The sequence below is a fragment of the Coptis chinensis genome, chromosome 4, assembly GCF_015680905.1.
Source record: "Coptis chinensis isolate HL-2020 chromosome 4, ASM1568090v1, whole genome shotgun sequence".
Lineage (NCBI taxonomy): Eukaryota > Viridiplantae > Streptophyta > Magnoliopsida > Ranunculales > Ranunculaceae > Coptis > Coptis chinensis.
In genome coordinates this window covers 91,591,142-91,605,247 of record NC_141459.1, presented here as the reverse complement: position 1 = coordinate 91,605,247, position 14,106 = coordinate 91,591,142, and the positions used below count along the sequence as shown (strand labels likewise).

The 14,106-nt window shown below is 40.0% G+C and overlaps 1 protein-coding gene across 1 annotated transcript; it reads left to right on the top strand.

Annotated features, from left to right (window-relative positions):
* The first annotated feature begins 733 nt into the window (after positions 1-733).
* On the top strand, positions 734-1,294 carry LOC147505636 (uncharacterized). Its single transcript, XM_086605595.1, has one exon. It carries the CDS (start codon positions 734-736, stop codon positions 1,292-1,294), a length of 561 nt encoding a protein of 186 aa, XP_086461721.1.
* Positions 1,295-14,106: the final 12,812 nt, after the last annotated feature.

Sequence of the window (14,106 nt, the reverse complement as noted above, 5' to 3'; positions counted from 1 at the left end):
GTGATGAGTACTCCTCCATGTGGGTACGCAGCACGCGGAGAACTCAGAGTTGAATAAAGATTGGGGTTTCACATCCAATAGCTGGGCGGATATGGTATAGGAACATCTACCACCTGATAAAGGGGACAACCCAGCAAAGAAAAGAGGCTATATGTCACAATGGAAATTGCAAAATGTTTCTCCACCCAAGACAAGGCTTCAGTCTGGGGTGAAATCAGCAAATAAGAGTTGAGGCTTGCCTCATTTGATAATAAACTTATCTCTTTTCTTAATGAGGTGCATATTTTGGAATGTTCGAGGTATCTCGAATGATAAAACGAAGTCTAGGCTGGAAAAGCTTGTGAAAAAAGTGGTGCCATATATCATTGGTATAGCTGAGCCTAAGATTGATCCGTCTATTTTTTCTGTATCTTATCTTTGTTCATTGGGGCTTTGCACCCAAATTGTTCACAATTCTAATGATAACAGGGTGCCTAATCTCCGGCTGCTCTGGAGGAATGATGTGTTGGCCCCAACTCTACATAGTCAATCGAGCCAACACATCACGGTAGAGTCTCCGAATGGGTTGATTACTATCATTCATGCAAGCTCAATGTATGTGAGATGGAGACAATTACGGGCGGAGTTGAGCAGTTTAAACTCTCCGTCTAGAGCAAGGCTTATGATAGGCGACTTCAATGCTTATCTTAGCCCAACAAAAAAGAAAGGTGGAAGAACTCCCCTATTTGTAGCAATGTCGGACTTCAGAGACATGGTAAGCTCAAATCAGCTGATGGAGGCTCCTCACTCCGGGTTCGAATTCATTTGGTGGAATAAACAGATGGGAGTGGACAAGGTTGTGGGGAAGCTGGACAGAGCATTTGTAAATAATGAATGGAACCTTTTGCACCCAGGTTGGAGGTATAGGGCTCTGAGTAAGTTGTGTTCCGATCACTCACCCCTTATTGGCTGGACAATCACAATTCCAAGGCCCAGGAATGTACCCTTCAAATTCTTCAAGATGTGGACTACTGATCCAAGTTTAAAGGACCTAGTGCTTCAGAGTTGGTCAGATCCCATAGAAGGTCATTCAATTTTCGTGCTTACCCAAAAGCTTAAGCGTCTAAAAGGTGATTTGAAGCGCTGGAATCGAAATACCTTTGGGAACTTGGGCACAAAAGTAAGAGAGGAATTTGAGGTTCTGGAGACTATGCAAAAAGAGTTGGAGAGGAATTTCACTGATGCTTGGGCCATTGATTTGATTAATCAAGAAAACAAAGTCGAGGGCCTGTTAGAGCAAGAAGAATCTTTTTAGAGGCAGAAGTCCAAGGTAAAATGGGACAATGATCTTGATAAAAGTACTAAGTTCTTCCACGCCTTAGCTGATATGAATAGAAATAAATCTTATATTTCTGAACTCAGAAACACAGAGGGGGTGATTCTCACTGATCAAAAGGAGATTGGGGATTTCATGGTACAACAGTTTTCTAAGAAACTGAAAAAAGGTTGAGCTGCCGATGGATGATAATCTTATCAAGTTGTTGCCAAGGTCTATGACAGAAGAGGATAATGTGAGCTTGACTCGCTTGCCCTCTATGGGGGAAATAAAGAAGGCAGTTTTTTATTTGAACCCAGATAGCTCTCCTGGGCCGGATGGTTTCACTAGTCACTTCTATCAGACGTTCTGGGATATAGTGGGGTTGGACATGGTCGTATGTAATAATATTTTTTCATCGGAAGTTATTTCAGCGTAGCTTTAATGCAAACTTCTTGGTAATGATCCCAAAAGAAAAGGGCGCGAATAAGCTGGACAGATTCAGACCGATATGTTTGGCAGACTTCAGGTTCAAAGTCATTACAAAAATTTTGGTTTCAAGGCTAAATATTCTCGCTCAGAGGATCGTCACAAAAGAACAATATAGGTTCATTGCCAATCGGAACTCCTCTTAAGCTGTGGGGTTGGCTTCTGAGCTCGTCAATGAGCTGCATGTCAAGAGATGAGGTGGAAACATAGGCATTAAGCTGGATATTTCGCAGGCCTTTGATACTCTGGATTGGAAATTTCTTTGGGCAGTTATACAGAGAATGGGTTTTGATGAGAAACTGATAGAGTGGATTCAGGGAATTGTAACAAATAATACCATTTCTATTCTTTTAACAGAGGTCCTATTGGATGTTTCACAGCGGAGAGAGGGCTTAGGCAAAGAGACCCACTTTCTCCGATACTATTTGCCTTCGCAGAGGATTGTCTGAGTAAGGGGCTGGAATGGCTTTGTGTGAACAGGAAAATTCAGAGAATGGTGATACAAAGTAACTACTCTAGCCCTACACATCTTATGTTCGCTGACGATATATTCATCTTCTGAAATGCAAGAAGGAGGCAGCTCATTAATCTTATGGAGCTTCTAGATTCCTATTAGTTGGCTTCGGGGAAACTAATAAGCAAAGATAAATGCTGATAGGGTTATATACTAAAAACATTACTTTTGTATTAACTCTAATTCTTTATTTTTTGAATTAGAATCATGTGGGCAAATGTTATGCATATTATATATGTTATTAGTTATATGCATGTGTTTAATACTTTATGTTGTAGATGATATGGTGTGAACACACAGAAGATCATATCATCAGTACCTTATAAAGTATAAGTAATCGTTCACAACCTAGATGTATTTGGACAAACCATTGGTACGGTTGTAGTATAATCTGGTATTAGTCTATCTTGACTATAGGATTATACTAGTACACTTTGTGTGTATTGAACAGCACCAAGTGAGGTTGTTTCTCTTTATACTGACTATATAATAGAACAAACGCCTCTATTATTATGGATGTTTGTCCTCTTAATACTGATATAATAACGGGCACTTACGTGCATTGTACATTGCTTTAAATTATCAATGAGTGAGATTCATTTGTGAATCAACAAATTTGATGGATTGGGTAATGACATTGTATGTAAGGTGTGCTGTTGATTATAGAAGGAATCTGTGACCCGCAGGAAGTCGAGTTGATGATGTCCCCTTGAGGAGCTCAAAAAGATTGTCATGTAAACCCTGCAGGTGGATTTATTCCGACATGACAATGAGGTTGAGTGGTACTACTCAAGAACATAAGAAGTTGATTAATGTAGTTGTCAGTAACTTGACTTAATCAACGGACATTCGATATCTTAAACATGGGGAGATCAACGAGCATATAATATAGAGCCAATAAATGCTGACACGTAATTTGGGATTAGGGCGGTAGTGTAACAATGACCTTTAGTGGAATAAGCCATTTATTGACGGACTTGGGCCATGTGTTCTGGGCGAACATGGGAAGCCCAAGCCCGTCAGGAGGCCCAACCCTAATTTCTCCTCATGGTCCCTGTTGTAGCCTATAAATAGATCCCTTCTCTCCTGGCTGAAATTAACTATTCACTATTCACTGGATTGAAAAGAGAGGCAAGGAAAGATAGATCCAAAATTGGATCTAGCTTTGTAAGAAAGAAGGGGATTGGTAGATCATTGCCCACACAACATCCAATCTATTCTAAAGGAATACAACAGAAGATCAAGGGGTTGATTGTTGATTCGAATTCATAGCTATTGGATTCTCAAAGTTATCATAGCCGATTCAAATGTATGTTTTCTATCCAAAATCATGAGAACCCATTAATTCCACTGCACATGGTTTTCGCGGTTTGTAGAAATTTGCATTCTGAAATAACGGTTCCTACAAATGCAAGATTTTCTGAACTCCAATGACACATAGAAGGAAGCAGGACATCGAGGATTTTACTAGAAAGATATTTGGGTGTTCCCTTAACTGTGGGCATGGTTACAAGAGCAACGTTAGTGCCTATGGTCGACAAGATTAGGAAAAGGGCAGCCAGTTGGGTGGGAAAGATGCTATCCTTCAAGGGTCGAGTGGTTCTGGCTAAGCAGGTTCTCAATAGCATACCGGTGCATAACATGGCTATTTACAAATGGCCAGTGTCGATGATTAAAGAATGCGGGGGTATTATCAGAAATTTTATTTGGAGTGGAAACCCATCAGAGAGGAAATTCATCATAGTAAAATGGCAAAAGGTTTGTCGGCTAGAGGAAGAGGGTGGGCTGGTCTCCGTAAGCTCAGAGATGTAAACCTATCGATGCTCATGAAACTTGCCTAGAGTTTACTGAACGACACTTCGGATTGGTCATAGTTCATGAATGGAAAATACAGGAATAAATCGGGGGTTGGTCGAGCCACAAGAGATCTACAGTGTGGACCGGTTTACAATGGGCTCTCAGAGAGATGGATATGCATCAAGGGTGGATCATCGGTAAAGGAGAGAGTATAAGCTTATGGAGGGACAATTGGATAGGTGAGGTGATCATCGGAAACTATATCCAGGATAAAAGGCTTATGCAGAAACTCAAAGCACCCCTCAGTGCTTGCATTCAAGGGAATCAAAGGAAGTTCCCGGACTCCCTGAAACAAATTCTTAACAACCTTGGGGTGGATTTAAGTTAGCTGCAGCTCCCGGATCAGCACAGAGAAGACATAAGAGTTTGGCGTCAATCCACCAATGGCTTGTTCTCGGTAAGTTCGGCATATGAAGCAATAAGAGAGATGGCCAATGGGCTGCTGTGGACCAAGTTTCTCTGGTCAGCTAAGGTGTTGCCAAGGATGCATGGGATAGGCTGGAAAATACTTCATGGGGCCGTGCATACAGACGAGAAACTAAGGGGGAGGAATTTTCAGTTGGCGTCTCGCTGCTGCATCTGTACGGTGGCTGAGGAAACTCAAGATCATCTTTTATTTGAATGTATGTTTGCACAAAGGTGCTGGGAGCTCATAGCAAAGAACATGCAGCATCACTTGAAGATTTCCAATAGGGCGGAAATGTTAATAAAATGTCGAAATGAAAGCCCTCTCTTACAGGATCTATGGAAGGCAGCCGCAATCACATGTTTGGTTGTTGTTTGGAGAAATAGAAATGGGGTCTTATATGGCAGCAAGAAGTCGAGTATAAGTTCCGTCATGTTTCAAGTTCGAGGAGTGGTCAAAAGAGCATATGACCGATTGAAGAAACACATGAACAATTCCACCAGAGACTTGGAAGTTCTGAAGGCTTGGAAGTTACCGATCAAGTTAAGGAGGGCTCCACGCATCCTTGAATGCTATTGGGTAGCACCTCCCAGTACCATGATAAAAGTGAACGTTGATGGCTGTTCATGAGGTAATCTCAAAATTTCAGGTTGGGGCACGCTTCTTCGAGACAGTACCGGCAAGGTTATTGGTGCATATATAGGAGGCATGGGTATTGCCACAAACTTTATAGCAGAGAGTTTCGCGATAATGGAGGGCATCTCAAAAGTAGTGGAACTGGGATGGAAACATATCTGGGTGGAATCCGACTCTACTGCAGCTGTGAAATCTTTTCAGAATGATCAAGTACATTGGCAAATTCGAGCAGTTTGAGACAAAGTGAAAGGCCTCGCGGACTGGATCATTGTGACTAACACTTGGCATGAGATTAACTTTGGTGCGGACATCTGCTCCAAAGAAGCAGCTCATTTGGCAAAGGGAGAGAAGAAGTGGTGGGATGGCAGGTGATAAAACATAAAATGCTAGTTTACCTACGAAATGAACGATGAAACTCAAAACGTAAGTAAACTAAAACTTATTACGAGTTTATATTTATCAAGTTTCCTACTCTCAATTCTATCGAAATAGAGTGGAGTAATAAGTTCGTTCCACTCCTAGTTCTCTAGCATGGAATGTTTTCTAGTCTAATTAGTCGGTCTTAAGTTTAATGAGAGGTTTATGAGAGGAATTCTATACTACGAGGTGGATTCGATTAACAAGTTACGAATAACGAAATGAAAGGCAGCTAAGGGTTTTAATCTAGGTAAAGAATTAAGGGGAATTGAATCCACCTTAACTCGACTTAATCCTACTAACAAAGACTCGTCGTGATCCAAATTGAATGCTTAGCATATCAAAATAGTAATTCTAATCCCTAATTATACATGGCATTTCTACCAATTCATAACTAGCATGTGAGTGATTAAACCCATTCTCATGGTGAATTAATCGTTTCTAGAGTGGAATAATTATCACGACGATTTCTAAGTTTAACAAAGATCAAAAGCGTCATCAAGGCTTCTTCAACCCTCTAATGGAGGTTTAGCCTTGATTCATACCACTATCATTTCCCATTGATTTAAAACTAAACATCATACCAAAATTCTAACTTGGCTAATTTAACTAACAATACTTCAATCTAATTTAACAATTCAAAATGATACTCAACAAGAATTAAAATTAGATCTATAAATTGAAATGACAAAATCGAAATTAACAAACTAGGTATTTTATTTATCAAACTAATTAAGAACAATGATTCTAAGAGTTTAATCTAAAACAAGAATTGAATTTAAACTAAACTTAATTTTATTTAATGAAAACTAGATCTAGAATTATCTATTGTTTTAGGTCTAACTAGCTACCATTAACAAAGAGCTAAGCTTTGGTTTTTTATGTTCAGATCTAAAAATCGTGCATGGGCTTGGATCCATGTTTTGGGCCAGAGAATCAGGCCCAAAACCCAATTCTTTCAGTCCAAAAAGGCCTCTTCAGCTGCAGTTGGCTTCAATAGACTTTTCGTCCACTTTTGCTCCTCTGATTGGGTCAAAACTTAGACCATTGGAAAGCTCTTTCCGATCCAGTCGTTTTGACATAAGGTAGACCCAATTCCAAGGTCTGAGTCCAAAGATACGGCCTTCGGAAGTTCTGCTGACTTTGAGTGTTATTTCTGCCCGCGTCGACTTTTCAGCTTTTGACCGGGCTTTAGAAAGGCTTTGTCTTATTGAATCTTGGCCTTTAATCACAGAACTCCTTAGCAACCGACATTTGCTCCTTTATCTCGCTAAAATGGCATATTTCTGCATATAATGGACTTTGAAGCTTGAAATGCATAAAAACACGAATCGGTATTAACTCTTAATTATTACTCACATAATTGGGTCTAAAAGTATGATCATTTCTGTGGTTAAAACTACAATTTTGGGCTCTTATCAAACCACCCCCCAAACAGCATTTTGCTTGTCCTCAAGCAAAGATGAGAAATTAGAATAAGTGACCAAAAATGGAGTTCTATCTACTCGCTTTTTTTGAAAGTGCTATTGCATTGACCTATATGCAACAAGGCCTTAAACCACTAGGAATTCCCTAGTAGACGAGTTATAGCCTCGTGAGAGTTTTCCCAGGAAGGTACTCACAAACTTCATCTATACTATAACGACTAAGAAATAAAACTATTGTTTCCTCATTCATGTCTCAACTATCTATACATCTCACTAGCAAATGAATAAGAATAACCAAGTCAAAACCTAAGCTAATATATGCATAATAATCAATCATCTATGATACAAATATATATACTATGAGTAATACTATGAAATGCCTAGCAGGTTCGTTTATGAAAACTCGAATAAGCGCCCTTATGTAGGTCCTCACATAAATGTCAAGACAAAAAACAACTCGATTTTTCCTTTCCTAAGTTTCCCTACTCCAGCAGTGCGGTGGGCACACTTTACCTTAATCTCAATGACAAACAAGGGAAGCGGTCGATCAAACACATCTGCCACTTACTATGACACTAACCTATTCCTAATTGAGCTAGAGGTCTTTATTAGGTGTTGCGGGGATTAGGAGATGGTTTAAGAAGGAAGGAAATGGATATTCAAAAGGACAAGTCCGAGATAATAGAGTCTTCATATTATGTAACTTAGAGAAAACCTTGTTATTTTCTTTTTTTGCTTCTATACTTTGTTTCCATCCTTAGCCATATTTTTTTTTTTTTCTTTCTTTGGCTTTTGACTCCTTTTATTCTCTTTTGGAGAGTTTTTTATTTATTTTTTTTTTTTTTTTCCTTGGATGGAAACTTCTTTTTTTTTTCTAAGCAACTAACTAATTTTTGTTTACACGGGTTTTTTCTCTTCTTCTTTCTTCACTCATTCTATTCTCGTGCTTATTCTAGATTGGGTAAGTTGAATTTTTTATTTTGTTTTGTTTTTGTAATAGGGTAAAGGAATTGTGGTTTATGGAAGGCTAAAGAAAGGCTCGAGGGGCTTACTTAGCGGAAAATAATTCATAGGTTTGAATTTCTCGCTATATCGATCCAAAGAGGGCCTAAATTCTCGCTTAGGATATGGCATAGTGATCAAGCAAGTGGACGTGTGATTTCTATCCGATTTTATTCTCCCTTGTGTCATTTCTCAAATGTTTCGGCTTCATATAAGGCTTTAGGCTATATTCTCACAGGATTTGTAGAATAAGTACTCTAGCCTAGATTTCAGAAACTTATCGCTAACAATCATAGATACTCATGTAATATATTTATAGATAGATGCAAAGATTATTACCTACATATTAACCTAAGTTTCTAACAATTATTCTGATGCAAAAGCTACGGAGACTTCTAGATTGTTAAGAGCATAGAAAGAAAACAATACCAATATTCCTAAGTGTATAAAGCATAAACTTATTTATTTATATTTTTGAAATTTTTAACTTGAAAACAAATGCATGTTATACATATCTATATCCTAACAGATGTCTTAATTACACGTGTTTCTATGCCCCCCCCAACAAGAAGCATGATTTGTCCTCAAAGCATTTAAATAAAGAGGGTAAAAAATACCATGGAAACGCGTGAAATTCTGGAACATCTGCAAAACAAGGTTATAACATACTAATATAGGAAATAAAAATACTGACGCAACTCTATAAGAGTTCCACCCGTTATGGGGTTAACAGAATTAAATTGCTTGGGACATAAGCAGACACTAACTGAAACTAAAACTTACCTTATCTCCCGCTTAAGCATCCTCCTCCTCCTCATTAAAGAGATGAGGTTCCTTCGCATCCTGCCACTCCATTATAACTTGCCAAGCTTGCCGTCATTTATCATCTACTAATGCTAACCTGTTAAAGTGTTATTATGTCCGATGGGATGTACGTATTACTAAATGAGGCTGCACCCGCCATCCCGCCAAGTCATAATTCGCGAATGAGCGAACCACTCCAATTGGTGGGTCTCATGACTTCAACCCTTTTCAATATGTGAATTGGGCACGTAATACGTAAACAACTACGATGATGCGCTTTACCAAAAACAGGGCATAAGAAGATACTTACGCCTCATGCTTTGGGCTCTCTTAAGACTAGCGACTAAAACTCGGGAATGTCATATCGGCGACGCCCCTCGCCTAAAGCGATGAAAATGTCACCAAAGCAGATCGCTTTGCAGAAATTAACCGCCATTCCCTCAAAATATTCATTAGGATGAATAACATGGTGGTGCCCTACGCTAGGGACAGCTACCAAGGGCAATGCTATATCGCCCTCGGTCCATTACTCGAAATAATACCCTCCCCATAATACTCATGGAAATATGTATAATCATAAAGGTATGCATTATCGGTCATATATCCCCATGTGTGAACAGACCGTATTGGTAATCCCGAAACTAAAGCGACCACATTTTTTATTGAATTCTAGTGTCGTGGTCATCGACTACGACGGAGAATTCTTGTTCTCCATCCCGATTAAATAGAATCTAACGTGGTCATAGAAATAAGCAAAGAAGTCGCGGTCTTTGAATATGAATCGCCATCACTTACCGGTAGATGGCGCCATCCTAATCAGGATCCCGTGGTCGGAACCAATGTCCATAGGTCTCGGTTCCCAACACGCCTTCGAAAGACTGTTCGTATGACTATAGGAGATGTCATCTCAACTACTCTTTGAACAAATTCCAAAATCCTGAATCAGAAAATTGGAAATTTTCGGTGTTGTACACGGAGGCGGTGGCGGTGCGCTTCCCACTTGGTCGGTCGTGTGTTTTTCGAATTACAGTGTTTGGGCGCGAGTCACGCTCAACTTGGGCGCAGGTCGCGCTCTGAGTAAAATTTTTGAAAGTGTATGGTATGCGGTGCGCTCGTTGAAGCCGCGCCAGTGCGCTTCGTAAATCTTGAAGCATAAGTTTAAGAGGAAAAAAAAAAGGAAAAGCTTGGAGTGAAAGGTGAGGGATGATGGTGGGGTGTAGTGTAGTTTGTGAGTGTAGAATGGAGGGAGTTTAAATAGGTTCTGAGCTTCCAAAACGAATCGGCAAGTTGCCAAATTGTTTTAAGGCAATTTTCGAAATAGAAAAATTCCAAACCCCGAAACGGAAACAAACCATATTCTTGATTTTCTAACAACCCCGGTATCTTTTATAATTGGATTTAGATAGTAACTTCTAAACTCTCCTAGGTTTCATGCTACCACCACACATTCATAGATATGCCGATATCGGCCAAATTCTCAACCTTTACTCCAAGACAACCTTACAGAAGATGATCATATAATGAATTATGCTCGGTATAAATATTACCACCCCCAAACAATTCGAAGGTGGGATTAATGATAAAACACGCATAAATTCGAAAATAACCATTTATATTAAAAATTTAAATCCAAACAACATAAAACAAACACATTAATATTTAAATTTAAGAACCGAATTAAAATCCAACTAATAAAACAATCAAAACAATGAAATAACAAATAACACAAACCGCCGGTGAACACCTAGCCATGTGATGAAGATGGACCCCGAGATGGAGATTGGTCCTGGATGAAGAATGGCTTGAGCCATCTGTCCTTCCGGGCGACGACGCCATGCCTCTCGACTCGGCTAAAACAGAATCCTCCACGGGTGGCATGCGTCGAGCATCTCTATTCGAACAAGCGCCGCGGCTTCCATCTCAGTCCCGAAAATCGCATACCGGCTTGGTGATGCCGGGTGGATAGTCTCCAAGTTAGACAAGATATCGCCTTTGACCCTTTTGAGCATTTCAAGTCTCGCGAAGGTTCGCTTGTTTATTTCAACTACAATCTGCCTATCTCGATATCTTCACAAATATCATAAACGCAACGCAAGCCAGTTTGCAACACTTGCATGCGCTCTAAATTAGAACTACAACTATCTAATGCATCGTCATCCGGACATGTGTCATATCCTCCCTTTCATCCTCCCGACTCAACCACATTTCCTTCGCATAACGCCAAGTCTCTTGGATGCAATCCAGATAGATACTTGCATTAGAATGCAATTTGATCTTAATAGGAGCAGATTTTGTGACAAACTCTAAATGAGAGCATGATCTTAGTGATCAATACGGGAAGAGGCCATGCTCTTTCCCACTCCTCTAATCACATTAAAAATTAAATCGAGGATGCAGAAATTATACTTATTCGCTTGCAAAATCCGAGAAACGCGCGCATATTGCGGAATCGATATCGCCGACTTTGTCTTTCCCGAGGATTCCCTACCAATCCACCGAAGCTACCAACCATTGATTGGTTCTCATGGTCAATCGGGCGAATGCAATGAGAACTCAGATTGTATTCACCCTCCACGACAAGATCTTTCATCAAAGCAGAACTCTAGTATACCGATTCCTCGAATGGTTGTTTCTAGGTTGCTTTCGTGTGTAATTCCTAACAAATTTCGGCCAAACAACCGCCTCGTTATTTCCTCCTCGCTCCTCGCTACCTTAATGAAAATCCTATCCCCCCTCCAATTCTCGCTTCTTATAAAACTGTTATACCAAATCGTAGTGATAGAACTCCTCAGTCAAGTACCACAGTCCATTCCAATTTCTCCTAATCATCTCCGCCGTAAAATGGCACGAAGCGGTCGGCCGCAAAGGCGTGCTCCGGCACAATTCTTCATCGTAGCGCCATTGAAGTTTTTAAAACAACCAATGGTTTTGTAGACGGTAAAGGAGGCGAGTTTGATGTAAAACAACTAAAAATAACGGTGGTGGCGATGGTGGGTACGGTGGCAGGTTGAAGCTTGAATTGGTGGCTGTTTTCAGAGTTTTAAAATTGTTGGGGTTGGTGGTAGTAATGGTTTGGAGAAGATTTCAGTTTTGTTTAACTGCTTGGCGTGGGTGTAGTTAGGTTTTCTTTCCTCTTTTTTTTTTTTTCTTTGTTTAGGTTGAAAACTTGTTAATGGCGGTGATGGGATTAGAACGCGATACTGTTCGTGGAAACCAAGGGGGGCGCAGGTGCGCTGCCAGTGCGCGCGAGTTTGGGCCCAAGCCCAATTTGAATTCCGAACTTTGTCGATATCTTGCGCAATTTCAAATTCAATTTGCCACTTCGTTACTGGTCCGATTTTGGCGAATGAGTTATGGAAATGATCAATAGAGAATTTCCAATCCAATGATCCATAAAACACTCAATTCCAACCATGGGTGACGTATAAGAAGGTAGAAAAATGCCTCGAAGTGCGTGTGTGACGTAAGTTATGCGAACAAAAGAAATCTAAGTTTAGATAACGTCAACCCAAATGAACTACAACTAATGGGCCTAAGCAACACAAATGGAAAGTTCGAGCAATCCGGATGGAAAGACCGATTGCCCACCCCCAAACAAATTTTTTAACACAAAATTTGTTTTAACGTGGGTCGTTTAAAGTCAGATTCCCAAGACTTGTTGGATTGCTATTTCTATGATTTTAGATTTTTTTTTTTATAAGAAAAACGAAAAACAATAAATACATAATTCACCCCATAGAGGAACATGACTCAAAAACCGAAAAACATGCTAAAGTGGAAAACGTGAATTATGTTAACCGTGGACTTAGGATCCGGTACTTACAGCCACACACTCCATAGGGAGGGCCCGGTTACCTGAATGATGCACTTACCACTATATGGAAGTGAAAGGAAGTACACCAAATGACAAAGGTCAATCCTCATAGACAGTGGTCCCGTAAAAGGACTTCCTCTACATCGTGACGTGGTTCGTGAAAATGTTTTAACCGTTGACCATTAACTTGAAAGGTACCGTTGTCCTTGGGATTTACCAAGGTGATTGCCCCGTAGGGGTGACTTCAAGAACCACAAAAAGGACCAGCACCAACGGGTTTTAGTTTCCCACAGGAAAATATGTAGACGGAGTTGTAAAGCAAAACCTTTTGACCAACCACAAACTCTTTTGCAAAGATTTACTTATCATGAGCACGCTTTCATGTTAGCTTTATAATCCTTCGCGAGATCGTAAGAATCGCTACGGATTTCTTCAAGCTCATTCAATTGCAACTTACGTTTGACACCTACCTCATCAATATTGAAGTTAAGGCTTTTTATAGCCCACAGAGCACGGTGCTCTAATTCAACGGGCAAATGACATGGTTTCCTAAATACAAGTCTAAAGGGAAACATACCTATAGGAGTTTTGAAAGCCGTCCTATACACCCATAAGGCATCCGATAGACGCTTCGACCAGTCTTTCCTATCAGGGTTTACAGTTGTTTCTAAAATCTTTTTAATTTCCCTATTAGAAACTTCTATTTGTCCGCTAGTTTGTGGATGATAAGGAGTTGCTACTTTGTGTGTAACTCCATACTTTTTCACTAGGGATGCAACAACTCTGTTGCAAAAATGTGTTCCACCATCACTAATGATGGCTTTAGGAATGCCAAACCCATTTAAAATATACTCCTTAATAAAAATACAATTGTCTTTATGGTTATTGCTACGGCAAGCCATGGCCTCTATCCATTTAGACACGTAGTCCACGGCAACTAGAATATAAATGAAACCATGGGAAACAGGGAAGGGACCCATGAAATCAATGCCCCAAACGTCAAAAATTTCTACTATCAAGATTGGATTTAATGGCATCATAGTACGCTTCGTGATTCACCCAAGTTGTTGGCAACAAATACACGTCTTGCAATGCACTTGGGCATCCTTAAAAAGGGTAGGCCAATAAAATCCACATTGAAGAACTTTAGCGGCTGTTTTCATTCCACTAAAATGGCCACCACACTCTTTGTCATGGCGTAACGATAGAACTTCATTATATTCCCACCGGGAATGCAACGACATAATAATCTGATCCGCACGATACTTAAAAAAAGTAGGGCTCATCCCAAAGAGTATAACTTAACTCGCCAAGAACTTCTTACGCTTCATTTCTTGACCAATTATAAGGCATAACATCTGCCGCTAAATAATTTACAATGTCGCGATACCATGGTGCTGAAAAAAATAGCATACGATGCTCATCGTGAAAGGAGTCCGGTATGGA